The following is a 17,524-nucleotide window of genomic DNA, read 5'->3' on the forward strand; positions in this document are numbered from 1 at the left end:
ATGAAAAGCTCGTAACAATCAAGTCTGTGTTCTCGGGTTCAAATCTAAAATGCGAGTAGCGCTTACAAGGCAGGCAAGCATGCGATTTAAGTTATCCGGCACACTTTAAACCCATGCTTTGTAAATTTATTTACAAAATATATGAACATTAAAGAAATAAAAAAAAATTGAAAGTCTTGTATTGAAGTTCGGTATTGTGAAAGTCTTTACGGCAGGCAGTGTCCATTGTAACACAACTCATTTCAAAAATTCTTATCTCATATCAAATTGCGTACAAGTGAAAGCACAATTGTACCGCACCCCCATTTCCATACTCTACCTTCTTCGCATTCTTCGTCTAATCATCTTCTTTCACTTCTTCTCAATGCTAACGAAATTTTAATCATTTTTACTTTTTATTTCTAGTTTCAATTTAATTTTTTGTAATTTTTGCTTAAAAAATGTATTAAAAAATTTCATTTGTAAAGCGAGATGCGAGTTTTCAAAATTCGTTTTATGCCTTAAAAAATAATAATAATCTTTTAGTAGTTTTTGTTAATCTTTTTTTTTTTGTTTTTTTTTTCCTATTATTTCCTTTTTAGATATATATTTCAGTTTATTTTTTTTTCTAATTTCTTGTTTGGGAGGCCATATGAAAAACTTATTTGTTGGTGTTGTCGTTACTGCTGCTGCTGCTGTTGTTGTTGTTTGTAGCGTTGTTGTTGTTGTTATTGTTGATTTTTTTTTTTTTTTTTTTAGTATTCCGTTGGAAGAGCATTTTACACATGACAGAATTTTTTAATTTTCCATTTTATGTTACGTATGCGTATGAGTGTGCGTTTTGGTAGGTAAGTATATATACATACATATGTGTGTGTATCAATGCTCTGTATGCGCATTTGAAATAAGCAGTTTTTGTTAAACGCAAACTTGTATGTATGGGTAGGAGTAACAGTAGTAGTAGTAGTAGTAGTAGTAGCAGTAGCAGTAGCAGTAGCAGTAGTAGTAGTAGCAGTAGTAGTAGCGCTTCTAGTAGTAGTTTTTTTGTTTTTTTTTTTTTTGTTTTTTTTCTCTTTCATTTACACCCACGTACGTTTATAGAAATCTTTTCACAAATGAACACACAGTTATGCATTTGAAAGCAGTAAAGAGCAATTGAGAAGGGGAGGATTTGTGTATAGACATAACATGTTTGTAAAAGTCTGCTTTTGCTGACGACTTTAAATCTTTCATATATAGGTATATATAAATGTATATCTTTTTGTTCGCAAAATAGGCTCAAATAACATAATACTCGTTGTGTACATACGTTACTTATATGTGCGCCTGGCGTCGTTCGCTCATAATATGAGACAAACACTGGTGTATGACTTTTTTTTCTATTTATTATTTTCTTTTTGTATGTTTAGACATAATTTTTTTTTCTTTTTTTTTTTTTTCTTCTTTTCATTTCTTCTTTCACTATTTCACTGTTGATGTTCTTGTCGTTGTTCTTGTTGTTATTGTTGTTGTTTTTACTGCTGTTTTTATGAATACTAATTATAATGTGTTGGTGGATTATTATGAACTGTTTGTTATACATACATGAGCATATAGTTCAGCAGGGTGTTAGTTCATTTTGAAGGCTTTTCTTTGCAATTCTCTTGTACCTTTTGAAAACTTTCCAAATCTTCCTCTATATCGTATCATCGATATTTTTTGCACAATTTTTTTTTTGTGCATTTCTTTTTCATTGTTCTTAAAGACCAACAAATTTTTTTTTTTAATAGATTAACAAGCAAATTGAATTTAGTAATGTAGACAAAAAAATTACTCTTCTTACATAAGGGGAGTTTATTACTTTTGATAGTCAACTTGTATCATATTAGTCGTAGATGTGTATGCACTCTCCAGAAAGAAGCTTCAACTATCCCACAAAGTATATATATATATATTCTTGATTAGTGTTAAGTTCTGAAACGAGTTAAGAATGTCCATCTGTCCGTCTATATAATGTCCGTTGTAAACATTCCCGTAAATATTGAGCTATTGACTGCAAATTTGTCAGATTGGTATGGAAAATGAACCAAATCAGTCCAAGGACAGGACTTGCAGTGTCACGCAAACTGAGAACACTTCGGTTTTTCAAAAGAAATAAAAAAAGTGTGCTTTTTTTGCATTATTCATCATCTACAAAAATTTGAATGTACATTCTATGGGCGATGTTGTAGTAACTGTACAAAAATTGACTACGCCTACCTAATTTTATAGTGTACCAAAATTCAATTTTTTTTTCAATAACTTTATAATGCACAGAAGCGAGCTAGAAAACTTCATAAAGTTGTTATCTAAACATGGCCGTTCGCTCGTCTGTCCGTCTGCCCAACTGTGTAGTATAGGTGGTAAACATTCTCCCGTTCACCAAAAATGAAGATGTCGCCTACAAATCTGCAAAAGAATTTGAAAATGTCCCAGGTAAGTCTACAATTTGAACTTAAGCATTGAAAGGATTAAAGGGCATATCAGGGCTGGGTGACTTGCGCACAAATAAGGCCAAAATTAGTATGAAGAAAACAAAAAATTTCAAAATATTTCTTTCGATTAACGCACAACCTTAGAAGCAACTAAAAATAAGTAAGATCACTATAGTTAGACACGACCGACCCTTAAACGCCCTACATCATTTCGTCTAAAGGCTTGTTTTAGATGATAACCCTGATATATGAGGGGGTCTAAAATATATACCTATTTGACCCAAATGCCTTCACGTTGTTTTTTTTTTTTTTTTTTTGCTGATTTGCACCTATGGGTTAATTTTCATATTATTTATGAAAATGAAATCTTGTCTTTCAAAGGCTTACTATTCATGAGAAAGCTTATATAAAGTGGGGTGCAAAAAATAGCTCCATGTGGTTCAAGTTTGGTCAAATTAATTTTTATATCAATTTACTCTATTATGAACCAACTTTCGCCATAAGAAATGGAAACTTAAACCTTTTTGACCATGCACCGACCCGAAATGACCCGATGTCGAATCAAATTTTTCATATCAATTTGGAATGTCCAAAGGCTATTACTCAGTGGGTTATGCCGAAAGTTGCAAACGTTTTTTTCGATATAATGACTTTTGGAAGTAAGGCCTTGGATTGGAGAAATGGCCCGATCCGAACCATTTTCAATTACAGCATTGCTTGATGCCAAATTTTATCAAAAAGTTTTCTTTCTTTTTTTTTTTCTTTTAAAAAACGTATTCCATCTTCTGAGTGATGAAAGTAAAACACACACACACTGTCACACACTGTCATTCTGTCATTGATTACATGCTTTTTATCATCTTAAAACTTTATCATCAGCTTGCCAAAGTGCAAATAAAAGACATTTTCTTTAATTCGTTCCTCTTTGCTTTTATTGTAATTGTTGTTGTTGATACCGCGTTATTGTAATTTGAAAATTAAATGCATTTTACAAAATTTATATAATAAAATGCATCCTTGTGCGTTGCTGCTTTGACCCAATTCTTCTTCTTCTTCTATTGATGTTTGTTGTTCCTTTTGAAACAGATTTATTTGATTATGTAATGAAAGTAAAACGAAAAGTTTTGCATTTTTCGGAAAGGAAAAGCAAATAATAATTTGATTACAATAGAGTATTATCGGTAAATGCAAATGATGATTGCAAATCTCCAAGGCAATGATGACCTAATTATCTATAATTATGTATGATGCGGTACATATATATATATATATATGTGATGGAAATGAAATCGGAAGATAAAAGTAAACCCAATAACCTTTCGAACGCAAGCGAATGCAAGAAAGCCTCATAAAACTAGTTGGGATATATCCTTTTCTCATTGTGGTTATTGTTGTTGTTGTTGTTGTTATTATTGTTGCTGCTGCTGTTGTTTAATTACAGCAAACAGTATCGGTGCCTTACTAAGTACAAACAACATGAACGGCATGATGATGATTATTGTCAATCAAATGCGTTCTTCGTCTCATATAAAAGTGTTTCGTCAATAGTAATTACAGCAAATTATTTGGACAATTGCCACAAATTTTTACCGCAATCACAACAACATGAGCAAGAACACTAATAACAACAACAATTACAATGGCAATGAGAAGAAATATCAAATGTCCCACAATTACACTATAGTTTCTCTCAATTACTTTTCTTGCGTGCAGTAGTTTATCATTGATTATTTCCTTGTTTCATCCTTTTTACTCCCCATTATTCATTTTGTCGAAACGTTTTTAACGCCCGCCCTCAAGTATTCATATCCTTGAATCGGGCATCAAATTCTAAATCGATTTAAGCATGTCCGTCAGTCCATCTGTGTATCTATGTGTCCGCCTGTCCGTCTTTCTGCTTTCTGCCGTCTTTGTGCCTGTCCGTCTGTCCAATATCAGTCCTAAACATACACCTGGTCGGAAAAATGTAGCTATCGACTTCAAAATTGAGCCAAAAAAGTTGGGCCAAAACGGGCCAAGTCGATCCAAGGACATGCTCACAGTACTACGTAAACTGAGAACATCTCTGTGTTTCAAAAGGAAGGAAGCCCAGTACTCATAAACTATAGCAGATAAATGTACAAAAATTTGAATGCTTATGCTATGATCGATGCTGTAGCACTTGCATTGGAAATTGGTATGGAACAAATTGACCACGCCCACCCAATATTATATCAAAGTATCAAAGTTTAATTTTTTTCAATAACTTTATAAAGCGGAGAAGCAAGTTTCAATGATCCTATAAAGTATATAAATTTTTGACAATTTTCAAATTTGAATTGCACCTAAACGCATCCGGGTGCTCGTCTGTCCATCTAACTGTTTGCGTAGTACTGCGTGGTAAATATTCTCCCTTTAGCGAAAATGAAGATATTGCTTTAACGCCCACAAGCCTATGCGACAAAAAGTTTCATTTTGAAGATAGAAAAAATTAGCCACGCCCATTTCATATTCTAGAGCATAAAAATGTAGTTTCATTTTTGGTCTTTGGCGTAGATGAAAATATAATTTTCTTAGGTGTTACCTTTGTTTGTGTAAACCGCAACCAAAGATGGATAATTTTCGGTTATCCTATACGCTATAGCATTTAAACAATGTTGTGTAGCATAAAGTAAAGCGTACGGATGCAGTGTAAATTGCACTTTGTTAAGACAATCGAAATTTGATCGCTTCAAAACCAAGCTTTACCTTTATGCAACCAGCAGCAATACTTTTATCTTTTTTTTTTTTTTTGAAAATCTTGGCTACAGCAACGGCAACGGCAGCAGCAGCAGCAGCAGCAATTGCCGCATCTGCTCTGCAGTAACAGTAGCAATAGAAGCAGCAATTTACACTTGATTTGATTTTATACGATATTCAAACACAGTTTGTATATGCAAGAAATCAAACAAATTTTATGCAGGTTTTCCTTTTTCTTTCTTTTTCGATCACTTAACAGAAAGACAAAAAAAAAAAAAAAAACGAAAAGAAGCAAATCTATGTCAACAGAATTAAATTGAAATAAATTTGAAAAACTTCAAATAAATTTAAAAATTAAAACGTCTTTCAAACACATACAACATATATAATAATAATAATAATAATAAAAAAAAAAAAAACTAACTAATCCCTCCATTAAGCGATTAGCTTAGTAGATTTATTATATCAAGGCATGACCATGAAACTATGAGTTTTAACTGCAATTTTCTTTATAATGCCAGTCCGTTTAATTGAGTGCACGACTTCCTAAGTGACATCACGAAACCCATATCACAAGCATGCTGGTTATGCTGGTTGGACAAGCCCAAATTTGAAGACTCAGAAAGAAACCAGATGTTAAGCAAGTCCATTCTTTGTTGCATTAGTTCAGCCTGCGCGCGATTTCGTTATCAAAGCCTTTGCTCGTTCACCTTCACATGACAAATCTTAATATAACTCGTTTAGCTATCATGTAGTTTATGCTGTTCCTACCATCCTAAGCGAATGTTCGTTAAACAGTCTCAAGAGCGTTTCGATCATCCATTTTAATGCCATTGTCACTATGGTGCTTACCTCGCATACACCTATTAAAAATCTCACTATACTTTGACTACAGTCGGTTTGTGTGTCACACTTGCTTATATCGTTTCTATCATCGCGATCGAAACGCCTGTGTCCTATTATCTACTCTTCAAGGCTAACTCGACTGTAAGACTGTAAAGCCCGAAGCCTCGATGCGGTGTACACTTTGTCATTTTTGTCATCAATATGTCATTGACGTCATTAGATTGTAATTTTATAAATGATATCATAAGCATGGTATTAACTTTTAATACTTAAATGGATTAATAATTCGACTTTATTTCTATTTTTAAAGAGGTAATGATTGGACTATTCTTCCAAATCCTAGCTAGTGTTTTCGATAACATTGTTGCTTTAACAGCTTATAGTCTTTAGTAAGGATAGCTCTCACTTGCTTACTGCCAACAAGTACTTACTAAGCATTTATCTTTGATTGGAGAACCATCATCGTTCAATTAAATTTTGCTAATAATATTTTTATTCGACATTATTTAAGAAAAAAAAAACAAGTGAAAGTGGTCCGGAAGCGAACCATTTTCAATATAGTGCATCCTTGAACCAAATCATGTCCAGGTGTATCAAATTTCATCAAGATATTCCAAAATTTGCGAACAACAAGACGGACTGACAAACATAAATCGATTCAGAAAGTGATTCACATACATGAAAACAAGACGGGCGGATAGGCAGACAGACGAGTTTAGATCAGTTAGAAAGTAATTCGAGAGGTGATTCTGAAACGCTCGGTGTAATAAGAGATGCATCTATCACAAGCCTTTCTGGGTATTACGTCCAACAGAGCTTAACTTATCAAATGCACTAACAAGCACAAGAAAACAGGACGGGCGATTGGACGGACACACAAACTTAAATCGATTCAAAAAGTAATTCTGAATCCATCGGTATAATAAGAAAAACATCTATCTCAAGCCCCTCCCGCTGTTATATTCATTCAAACTTAACTTAACAAACGGACAGACAGACTTAGATCGACACAGAAAATGACTCAGACACACGAAAACAAGATGTATGGATGGACAGACAGACTTAGATCGATGCAGAATATGATTCACACCCAAGAAAACAAGATGTATGGATGGACAGACAGACTTAGATCGATTCAAAAAGTGATTCACAAACATGAAAACCAGAAGAACGATTAGGTCGATTAAGAAAGTGATTCAGAACGTGATTGCGAATCGACAAATGTAATAAGAGATGCATCTATCCCAAGCGGTTCTTAACAGACGGACACATAAGCTTAGATCGGTTCAGAAAACAGTTCACACACAAGAAAACCATGGGGACAGTTGAACAGGCAAGCTTAGAAGATGATTCTGAATCGATCGGTACAAGAAAAGATGAATTTATATCAATTTTGTGCCATAATTGTTGTAGGATATAAAAAGTGAAATTTTCTCTTCTATAAAAGTAATTCGTATTTATATCTATGCTTCAGCAATATTTTAATAAAAATAAATTCTCTCTGCTAACTGGGTTGAAAAAGCAAAAAAAATGAAAGGAGAAATGCACAAAAAAAAAAAAAAAGGAAAGAGAAAGAGAAAGAGAAAAAAACCAAACCGAAACTCTATTTACATTTTACATAGATACGTTAAGATAAAATTTTTAATAAAATTTTTCAATTTTTTTTATTTTTTCATTGCAGGTACGTAAATGTATATGTGCAAGAAACGGGAGAACAAAAGGAATAAAAATATGAAAAGATGATGTGTAACAATAACACTTTTTCAATATTCTAACAAATACAAAAAAAAAAAAAAAAAAAAAAAAAAAAAAAAATAGTAGGAGAAGGTAAGTTCCCTCTTTAGGTATGTATGCATTTCCAGTAGGAAGAAAAAACAAAAAAAAAGCAAGACATAACGTGTAAAAGGAAAAAGCCTCTCAGACACTTATGTATAGATTTCCGTCCATTGCCTGTAACTCGGTTTACTTACTCGCTTTACTCGATTTAAGATGAATCTTAAGGAATATGAAACTTTTCCTCTTTTTTTTTTTTTGTTGTTTTCTGTTTCATATATAAAATGCAGAAAATTTATTAAAAAAAAAAAAAAAAAACGTGACAAAGTGTTTAAAATTTTTATTATTATAAAATGGGGGAAACAAATTTTTTTTGTTTTTTTGCTTTAAAAAGAAAAAAAAAATTATTATTATTATTTTTATTATTATTATTATGATTATTATTATTAGTGAAGACTATAAGGAAAAAAGTTATCACTTTAAGCTTATTGGCAACATGTTTATCTGCATCATCCTTTACATATGCTTTTATGCAGAAAAAAAAAAAAAAAAACCTATTGAAATAAAGCAGCAACATAAAGCAACATTGTCTGTGCATAGAAAGCGGTAGAGCGGTAGCAAACAACAAAAAGAGAAACGTTAGAGGTAAGGTATAGTGTTTACTATGCATTAAACATGCAACTCTGTTTCTTCTTATCGCGTCATTCTTCTTGCTGTAGGAGAAACAATCAAACACAAAATATTTTTTACATATATTATATATGTTGTTTGCATTTCATTTTTTTTTGTTTTGTTTTTCACTCACTGTACCAATGTTCATGTTGCTCACTTTCTAATATGTATTGTTGTTCGCTAAAATCCCCTCAACAAATACAAAATAGAAAACGCTTGTATGTATATTTCTCTTCCTAACCGCATACTAACACATAAGTGTGTATGTTTATGCGTTTATATGCGTTTGCATCTGTGTGTGTGTGTGTGTATGTGTGTGTGTGTATGTTTATGTGTATGTTTGCTTACAAGCACTTAGACATGCTTTACTATCGCATATTATCATCACTGAAGAGCACTTTACTGTTTTGAATGGAAAAAGGAAAGAAAAAAAAAAAAAAAGAGAAAAAAAAAACATCATAAAAAACCTACAAATTTGCTGACATTCTCATTTCGAATTATTTTATACTCAAACGTTACACATACATGATTACTCGCATCGATAATATCTGGGAGATGATAAGGTGAGTTGTGCATATAATATTGTTTATATTCTACTCAATCATTTGATGTCTACAATACATCCGTCGAGCCGCTAAAGATATTTTGCTGTCAGCATAAATTCATTTTGCTACAGATCATTAATAATTCTTTTGTTGATGTTCTTAAATACAAAACGCAAGAGCATGAAAGCAGCAACAGCCAGCAGTAGAGCATTACAATTATTACAAACTTACATTTATAATCTCACTGCTCGAAGGCAATGAAAATTTGCTATGCTTTCCTTAGATTCTTCTACAAAAAAAAAAAAAACTTAAAATAATTTTTTTTTTTTTTTTTTTTTTTTTTTTTAAAACTTAATTTCAATTAAAGACAACCAAGGAAATTACATTCAACTGTGACCGAATCTTCATCATATCCATCATTGCATCTATCTATCTTATGCTGTTAAGAGTTGTTGTGATTATTTTTTTTTTTGCTTCGTATGGAATTTGATTGCAGTTGGGTGTCTGATATAAAGAAATAATGACCCATTAGACGGCTCTCACTTTTAGTAGAGTAAAAGTGATCTTACCGGTCCATGGTTGCATTTCATTGTCCATGGCTGGCGTTTGCAGACTCGCAGATAATCTGTATGAGTAAGCGAGTAGATAAGAATCGCGATCACTAACTCGGTGTTCGTCCCCGTCACGTACCCCTTTCAGGCAATGCGGAGTTAACACTTCACGGCAGGCAGTTATATGAAACAAAAAGAAGTATCTATACATCATAAATACCGTTATTTTTATTCTTATTGTTAATGATAGTAATTATAATTGAAAAATAATAAGTAAAAACATCTCTAGTGGGTCCCGGCGCACCATTAAATACCCTACACAACCTTGCAGTTAGTCATATGACAACTTTTCACAATAATGCCTTATATGGGAAGCGGTCGCAAAAGTTTTCCAATTCCACTCAATGTACCAAAATTCGTTCAAAATATCACAAGACAAGCTTAAAGTGATTCTGAAAGCGATTCTGAAGCGATAGAGCCCAAAGTCTTGCTGAGTTTTGCATACATTTTCGTATTTTTATATGTAATTCGTTCTGGAAATTTTTATTGATTCCAATTTGTAATTCTATCAACTGACAAACCAATTGTTTTTGGTCATATCGAGGAGGAAGGAACGATTCCTAGTAACTATATTTTTATAACGCTTCCTCCATGTCTGTTCCTCCTTCCAGCTGCTATAAGAGTTCTCGAACTTTGAGAAATTGAGGAAGAAAGTTAAAACTCATTGAATACAGCCATACGTGCTTTTGAAAACATTATACAAAGATGGGCATAGTCAGCCCACAATAACTAAAATATTCTGAAAATACCAAGAATTACTTGAAAGTATATTTTCTAAGAATCTTTAATATGCAGCAAGCAGTAAGCCATTAAACAGCCTACACTACACCACTTCGTTTAATATAGTTGCACATGCGACGATTTTTTAAAATAAGGATTTATAGAGAGATGGTTCGAAAAAGTGGTCCGTTCGTTCTTTAGCCAAAATATATCTTTGCACAAAATTTCAGAAAAATTTCTCAAAAATTCCGGTCAATGAGTTAAACACAAGAATACAAGACGGACGGACGGATGGACGGACGGACAGACAGGCAAAGAAGCTTAGATCGATTTAAAAATCTTGTTTTTTCCCGGTACAATAAAAAACGGACCTATCTCAAGTCTTTCGAAGTGCTGCGTGCATCCACAAAAACATAATGTACCCATAATGTACCCAGAGGTGTAAGATATAAAAACTAAAAGCCCACAAGGGATAAAAAAGGAATACGCAAATTTATATCTTTTTAGTTTATAACTAATCAGCAAGAAAAAAAAAAAAGGTTTTTTTTTCTTTTTTTGTTCTTGAAAGCAGACTTGTTATGAGTTTACGCTACATTGCCGCCACGTTCTTGAACTGCATGCAACAATTTCCGATGTTGTTGTCAAATTTGAAGTCCATAGTTTCATTCTTGCGACGACCGTGCTAGCTTAGCTAATAATTTTTATGTAAGAAGTCTATTTGTCCGTCCCTCTTTACGCTTTCTCGATAACATTTATATCGCTTAAGAAGAAATGAAACTGACAATGACTTAAAGCTATGGATGAGACATACCCCATCTTACATTATAAATTTGATTTGCAAACATTATAATAACAAAACTCCAATCGACGGAACATTATTTAAAGTAATAACGGGAACAAATTACTTACATCTTTCAAAGAAATTGAATGAAAGCTAACGGAAGGGAAGAATCAATTTTTTGCAAAGAACGAACGATTTTGAAAGGAACGATTTTGAAGGGTTCTCTTGCAATCGTCAAATTGTAAGAATTACTTTATAATTGGAAAATACACCATACTCACCTATCCCCTTCTGTTATTGCTTGGACTCCGAACTTGAAGAAATTTTTCTTTTTGAAACATTTGTCATTGTTTGGACTCCTGTGTAGTCAAGTAGATAAAGACCACGACTATCATATCAGCAGACCCGTATGCATGCGAAGGAGTATACATCCTACTGGCTACGCTACACTCTACCTCACATCTCCTTCTTACTGACCATTATCGCGTTTATACACATATACAATGGCCATTCCCGGAGTGATGACCACTAGAACTAAATTTCTATACTCCATAATATTAGGTGGGCGTGGCTATCTGTTAGAATAAAAGTAGAAATTTATATCGCGTATCGCGTTGTAGTTTATTAGGAACGAGTAAAAAGCAACAAAGGTGTTTTCAGTTCTTGTTGCATAGGCGTGCGATCGTAGTAGGCGTACTACATGGATACTACAAATTTGAGCGCACGGACAGATGGACAATCGAATAGCAGGTCATGCTTAAGACCACGCCGAATCTGATCAAGAATGCGAATGTCTTGTGGAGTTTTTGAAGCTTGGTTATCCGCTGTACGCAGATTTTTTGACAAAGAAATAAAATTTTGATACACTATAATTTTGAGTGGGCGCCGTCGAATTTTTCCATTTTCGCCCAGGTTCTATAATATCGCCCAAAGAATATGCTTTCAAATTTTAGTTAAGTTTATCTGCTGTAGTTTGTGAATAGTTAAAAACAGAAAAGTTCTGAACGTACCTGTTACTGCCGCAAATGCTTCGACCAACTTAGCCCATTTTCAATACCAGTCTTCTTGGAAAACCTTTCAATGTTTCTGCCAAACTGGAAGTCGATAGCTTCATTTTTACGGCCAGGGGAATGTTTACAACAGGCATTACATACAGACAGACAGACGGAATTTAATGCTGTTCAAGAATATTTATACTTTAAACAATCTCTGAAAATTCTTTCTGCCTGTTTCAAAGGTTTCCTTCAATGATGGCTACAAAAAAAGCAACAGTGTTGCGGACTATACTATAAGAATATTATGAGAATTTTAAAGAAAACAAAGCAAGTGAAAGGTCTATATTATTAAGTACCCTACGCTACTTTACAGTTATTTAGATAATGACTTTTCAAAAAGAGGCTCTATATGGGAACTGGACGACAAATTGATCCAATCCCAAGCATTCTCAAAAAAAGTTCGTCACACCCACCAATGATTACGGCCTATAAGTTGAACATAAGTTTACACGGGCAGGGATCAGACAGACGGACGGACGGGTGGACGGGCGGACAGACGGGCAAATCATCAACAAATCTCGAAAATTACAACCTGTGGATTGAACACTAATTTATATGGGGTGGACATTAGGCCGGCGGACAGACGGACAGACAGGCTTAGAATCATTTTCTGAATCGATTGGTATATTAATTATTTAAAAAGGTGAATCTATCTAAAGTCCTTTTGAATGTTACACACATCCGCACGCGCCACAAGTAATGTAAGGTATGAAAAGTGTACTGCATACTAAGATATAAATCAAGTCACGTTCGTTTAATATTAGACTACGAAATTTTTCAATGAATGACCCTGAATGGTTTCCCCTGATTAACGTGGCTTCAGTTATTGTTTATTCCATATATCATATCTAGGCATTGCATCTCTACAAAAAAAATTCTTTACATTAAAAAAAAAAAAAAAAAAAAACGATTCCAACCGCGCATACAAAGTATCTTAAAATTATTTTGTAATAATATTCACACCCAAAAAATGGGTTGAGTTGATGGTTGAAAAGTGAAGGACAAGACCGAGATATGACAGACATCGACAGCTAGTCATTCCGCCTGCTGTTCTATCAGCAATTTTGAAGTTACAAGCGTTTGTCAATAAGCATCATAAGTAACCATTGATATCATTCAACCTAAGCAAACGTGCCAGTTCAGTGTCTGTGCTTCGCCGATGAACTCTCATCTTTTTCTTCTTATTCTCATATTTTTCTATATTTTTTCTATTCTTTTCGTTCTTGGGTTTTTTTGTTTTCTTTTTTTTTTTTGCCGCATGATGCCTTCCTTCTATATGCGAGGGTAATAACTTTCATTTCAAGTTGATATGAAAGAAAATAAAATATGTATAAAAATGTATCAAAAAAAAAAAAAAAAAAAAAAAAACCATTTAACGTCATCATCAAATATCATCATTACGTTCTTCGCCTCGCTTTGCCTTTACTTCTGAAGTACCTTTTGTTTAGTATCCTGTGGCGTTTTTTTCTTTCTTTCTTCTCTCTTTGAATTTTTTTTCTTTTTCTCTTTGTTTTTTTCATATCTGTTAGTCATACAGTCATACTTCCTGATGCTTGTTATTTACATAGTATATAGACACCTACATATACCCTTGCATGTGCATATATATAAATACATATACATATATGTATATATATATATATATATGTATATATGTATATATATATATATATATATATACATATATAACCTGTTATATAGACACTGTGACGCTGTTGCTTCATTGGCAGTTAGCAGCAGTTGGGCAGGATAGGCAAAAAAAAAGCAAAAATAAAAAAAACCAAGCAAGCAAGCAAAGTAAGCTTGAAATTAGGTTTTTTAAGTTCCCACTTAAGTAATGCTTACAATTTATTTACCAACCAACCGACTAGTTTCTCACTTCTGAATTATTTTATGCCTTTTCTGTTGTCAGGCCATAAACACTTGAGGAATTATGCGATGCGGTTAACTGTTAAAGAATATAAGCAATAAGTACTTTTAAATTATTTGAAACCATATATATATATATATATATATATATATATATATATTTTGTTTTTTTTCTTTGCTTCGAATTTTTAATGAAATTTAAATTCATTTTAACGTAAAAAGGCGAAATGTATCCTACAAATAAATCCTCAGGTTGACACTTATAGACCGACATTCATTGACTTGTTAAAAATTAGTTAGCTTGGAATAGTTTTGTCCGTCTGTCCAAAAAAAAAACGTTGCATGAAAAGTTTTGCATACGAATTATAAACGCTTTTTGATTGCGATAAGAAATATTATTCGAATATTTTTTAATAAAACAACAAAAAACATTGCCCTGCCCGCTATACCTTTAAACAGTTTATTCCACTTTGTTTAACACAGTTATCCCTATGAAGATTTTTCAAAAGAAGTCTTTATATGGGAAGGAGTCGAACAAGTGGTCCGACCTGAATCATTTTCAATGGCATTCGTCCTTGAGCCAGAACATGTTGTTATACCAAATTTCATCAGAAGCTGAGACCTGTAAGTTGAAAACAAGGAACAGATTGACTTAGCAAATGATTCTAAATTATAATAAACTTATAATAAAACGTGGATTTATGAGAATTAAAAATTGGATCTGCCTCGAGCCTGCGACCTATAGATTGAACGCAAAAAAGCCCGAAGACGGCCCGACAAATAAACAGGCTTGTATCGATTTGGTAAGTGCTTCTGAAACGATCGTTATAATAAAAGGTGATTATTTCAAGTCTTTTTGGATGTTGCGTACATCCCACCAGTCATGTACATTGGGCGGTATATCAAATTTCGTCAAAACATCTCCAGAAAGGAATGAAATGAATGTTTAGTCGGTAAAGGTATAATAATTCCTGATTGATCAAACATCCGCTAGGTTGCAGCCAACACCTTCCTACATCTTTCTTTTTCTTCAATTCTTTCTCACCGTTGCCGTGTTAGACGAATAGAAAATATCTCCCTGAATGATTGATCATATCAAAAAAAAAAAACCTATGAAGTTATATTTCTTCCTCTTACCCTACATAGGGCATAATTTGGCAGTTGATTATAAAATGTTCCAAGAACGCATTAAAAGCGTTAAAATGATTCAAAATTGCATGCATTTGACCAGTTAATTAACTTCACCCCATTGCCTGACAAGCGATTTATGAGCAGATGACATATTCATGCTTTGTGTACCCTTTTCGGTACACGAAAGCGATTTGAATTTTAAATTAATGTTTTTTTTTATATCAACTTGTCGTTCGTTGACTTAACTGATCTTTTAATAAGTCAAGAATGAAATAACCTACACCATTTGGTGGGTGTATTAAGTTATATGCGGATGTATGTAACACTCACAAGGACTTGAGATAAACCAAGCTTTCATTGTACCGATCAATGCAGAAGCACCTCTTGCATTGATTTAAATTCTGTCTACAGTACTGAAAACTGTCTGTCTATCCGTCTGCCTTGTTTCCTTTTGTTCAACCTATAGGCCGCAATTTTAAAGATATTTGGAAAAAATTTGGTACACCGACGTGTTTTGACGCACGAACGCTATTAAAAATAATTTAGATCGGACTCGTTTTTCGATCAATTGACTTACAGTGTTGTCCTTTGAAACGTCGATTTATGAATAATTGTGGGATGGTCTATCCGTTTGGCCCTTTTGTTTTCTTGTGTTCAGCTTATAGTCGCTATTGAAAATGATGCAGATCAGACCGCCTTTTCGACGCCTTTCCATATAACGCCATATTTTGAGAGCAACATATACTACAAGAATACGTAAAAAGTTTTATTAGTAAAAGGGATTTTTTTTCTTTTTTTTTATGTCGGCAATTGAACTTTCTCACTCAAAAGCTTGCAAAATGCAAAAAAATACCATATTTTTAAAGTCTTGCCCTTGCTATAGATATGTAGGCTAAACGATTTGTTTTAAAATCAAATTTGGTGTAGCTATGCTGCTTGCCGCAGGGCTTCTTCAGTTAAACATTGCGGTGTTGTCACTTTATGCTACCTAAAACGGTATTTGTTATTGTATTACCCTTCCTTCCAGCGAAAAAAAAAATTATGGGCCTTGCTTCTTAAGTTAGACGTCACTATTTGCAATATTGGCTTATACAATTTTGTAAGAAATGAAAAACAAACAGTTGTTGTAAAATTGGAATATATTCACAAAAATTTATCTAATATATATATAGATCTACACATATATCTAATGTAATTCTTCTATCAATAAACAAGCTTGTTTACTTTTATACTAACTTTTTTTATTGTAATTTTTCTCAAAAATTATTGTTTATTATTATTATTTGACTCCAAAATGTGTAGCATTTTTAAATTCAAATATCATTTATCTAATTATATTTATGTTTACATCTATGCTAATTTGCAAAGCCATCGGCAAAAGTCCCCAATTTGTTCCTCTTTGACAGCACCACTGCGAAAGCGGTAGCGCGGTTACCAATTGATAATCTTCAAAAAATTATATTTATTTATGACAACACTTTCTTCCTAGCCATGACAAAAACCATTGATTTAAGCAAAAGTTTTATAGTAACATTGTAGGATTGACTTGACAAGCAACGCACTCTATTGCGTAAAAAATGAAACATACTTTAATTCATACATTCTCATGTAGTGCTGTAAAATGTAGTATTAAAGGTGAAGAAAGTAGCTTGAGAGAAAAAGCTTTTCAAACTTTTCTATATTGTAATGTATCTTTGAACCTTTTGTAGGAATATTTGGAGAATATATATATATCGTATTCAAATCATTGTTACGGTAATAGACTTTCTTTTTTCTGTACCACTCTCTCTTTCTCTCTCTCTTTCTTTCTTTCTTTCTTTCCCTTTTCTCTCTCTTCCTTTATTTCACATAAAACTAAGACTTCTCCTGATATTAACATCCACTGAAGTACATAACTTGTCATCCACTTGTTTCCAAGTGAAAATACATTAACAAAAAGATAACTGAAAAAGTACAATAACAACTACAAAAACAAAGTTATAGAATACTTTACGCTCTAACACACATTTTTTTCGCTTTTTTTTTCAAGTGGCTGCAGTAGAATTTTTTTTATCTTGAAAAATGGAAAAAGAGGAGCAAAGAAGGAAAAATTGCTAATGTACTGTTGTTGGCATTTAAATGTTAGTTTTACCATTCGAATGTGAGTGCATAGAGCGTACGCTATGCAGTAGTATTCAATTCTTGTCTGCTTTAGCTATTATTTGTTTAGTTTAGTTCTACTGTCATTACTTCAACCTCCGTTTGAGGACCACTTCCGTTGCACTTTTTTTTTCTTTCATATATATATATATATTTTTTTTTTTTTTGCTGTTCAAGTCCTTGTAACGAAAAGAACTCTTATTTTATTTTGAAAAAAAAAAAAAAAAAAACG

The 17,524-nt window shown here is 32.9% G+C and overlaps 1 protein-coding gene across 8 annotated transcripts in view; it reads left to right on the forward strand.

The window, feature by feature from the left end:
- LOC119638468 (nuclear localization sequence-binding protein) overlaps positions 1-17,524 on the forward strand; it is a 255,425-nt gene that overhangs the window by 190,001 nt on the left and 47,900 nt on the right. Inside the window, exon 1 of one of the 8 annotated variants that reach the window (XM_038035266.1) lies at positions 8,182-9,004. The exons of the other annotated variants lie outside the window; for them this stretch is intronic. Coding sequence (XP_037891194.1) covers positions 8,967-9,004 — 38 coding nt within the window. The 5' untranslated portion in view covers positions 8,182-8,966. Of the gene's footprint in view, positions 1-8,181; positions 9,005-17,524 lie in introns of those variants that run through there. 8 annotated transcript variants of the gene reach the window in all.

Source organism: Glossina fuscipes, unplaced genomic scaffold, assembly GCF_014805625.2.
Source record: "Glossina fuscipes isolate IAEA_lab_2018 unplaced genomic scaffold, Yale_Gfus_2 90, whole genome shotgun sequence".
In the NCBI taxonomy this organism is placed as follows: Eukaryota; Metazoa; Arthropoda; class Insecta; order Diptera; family Glossinidae; genus Glossina; species Glossina fuscipes.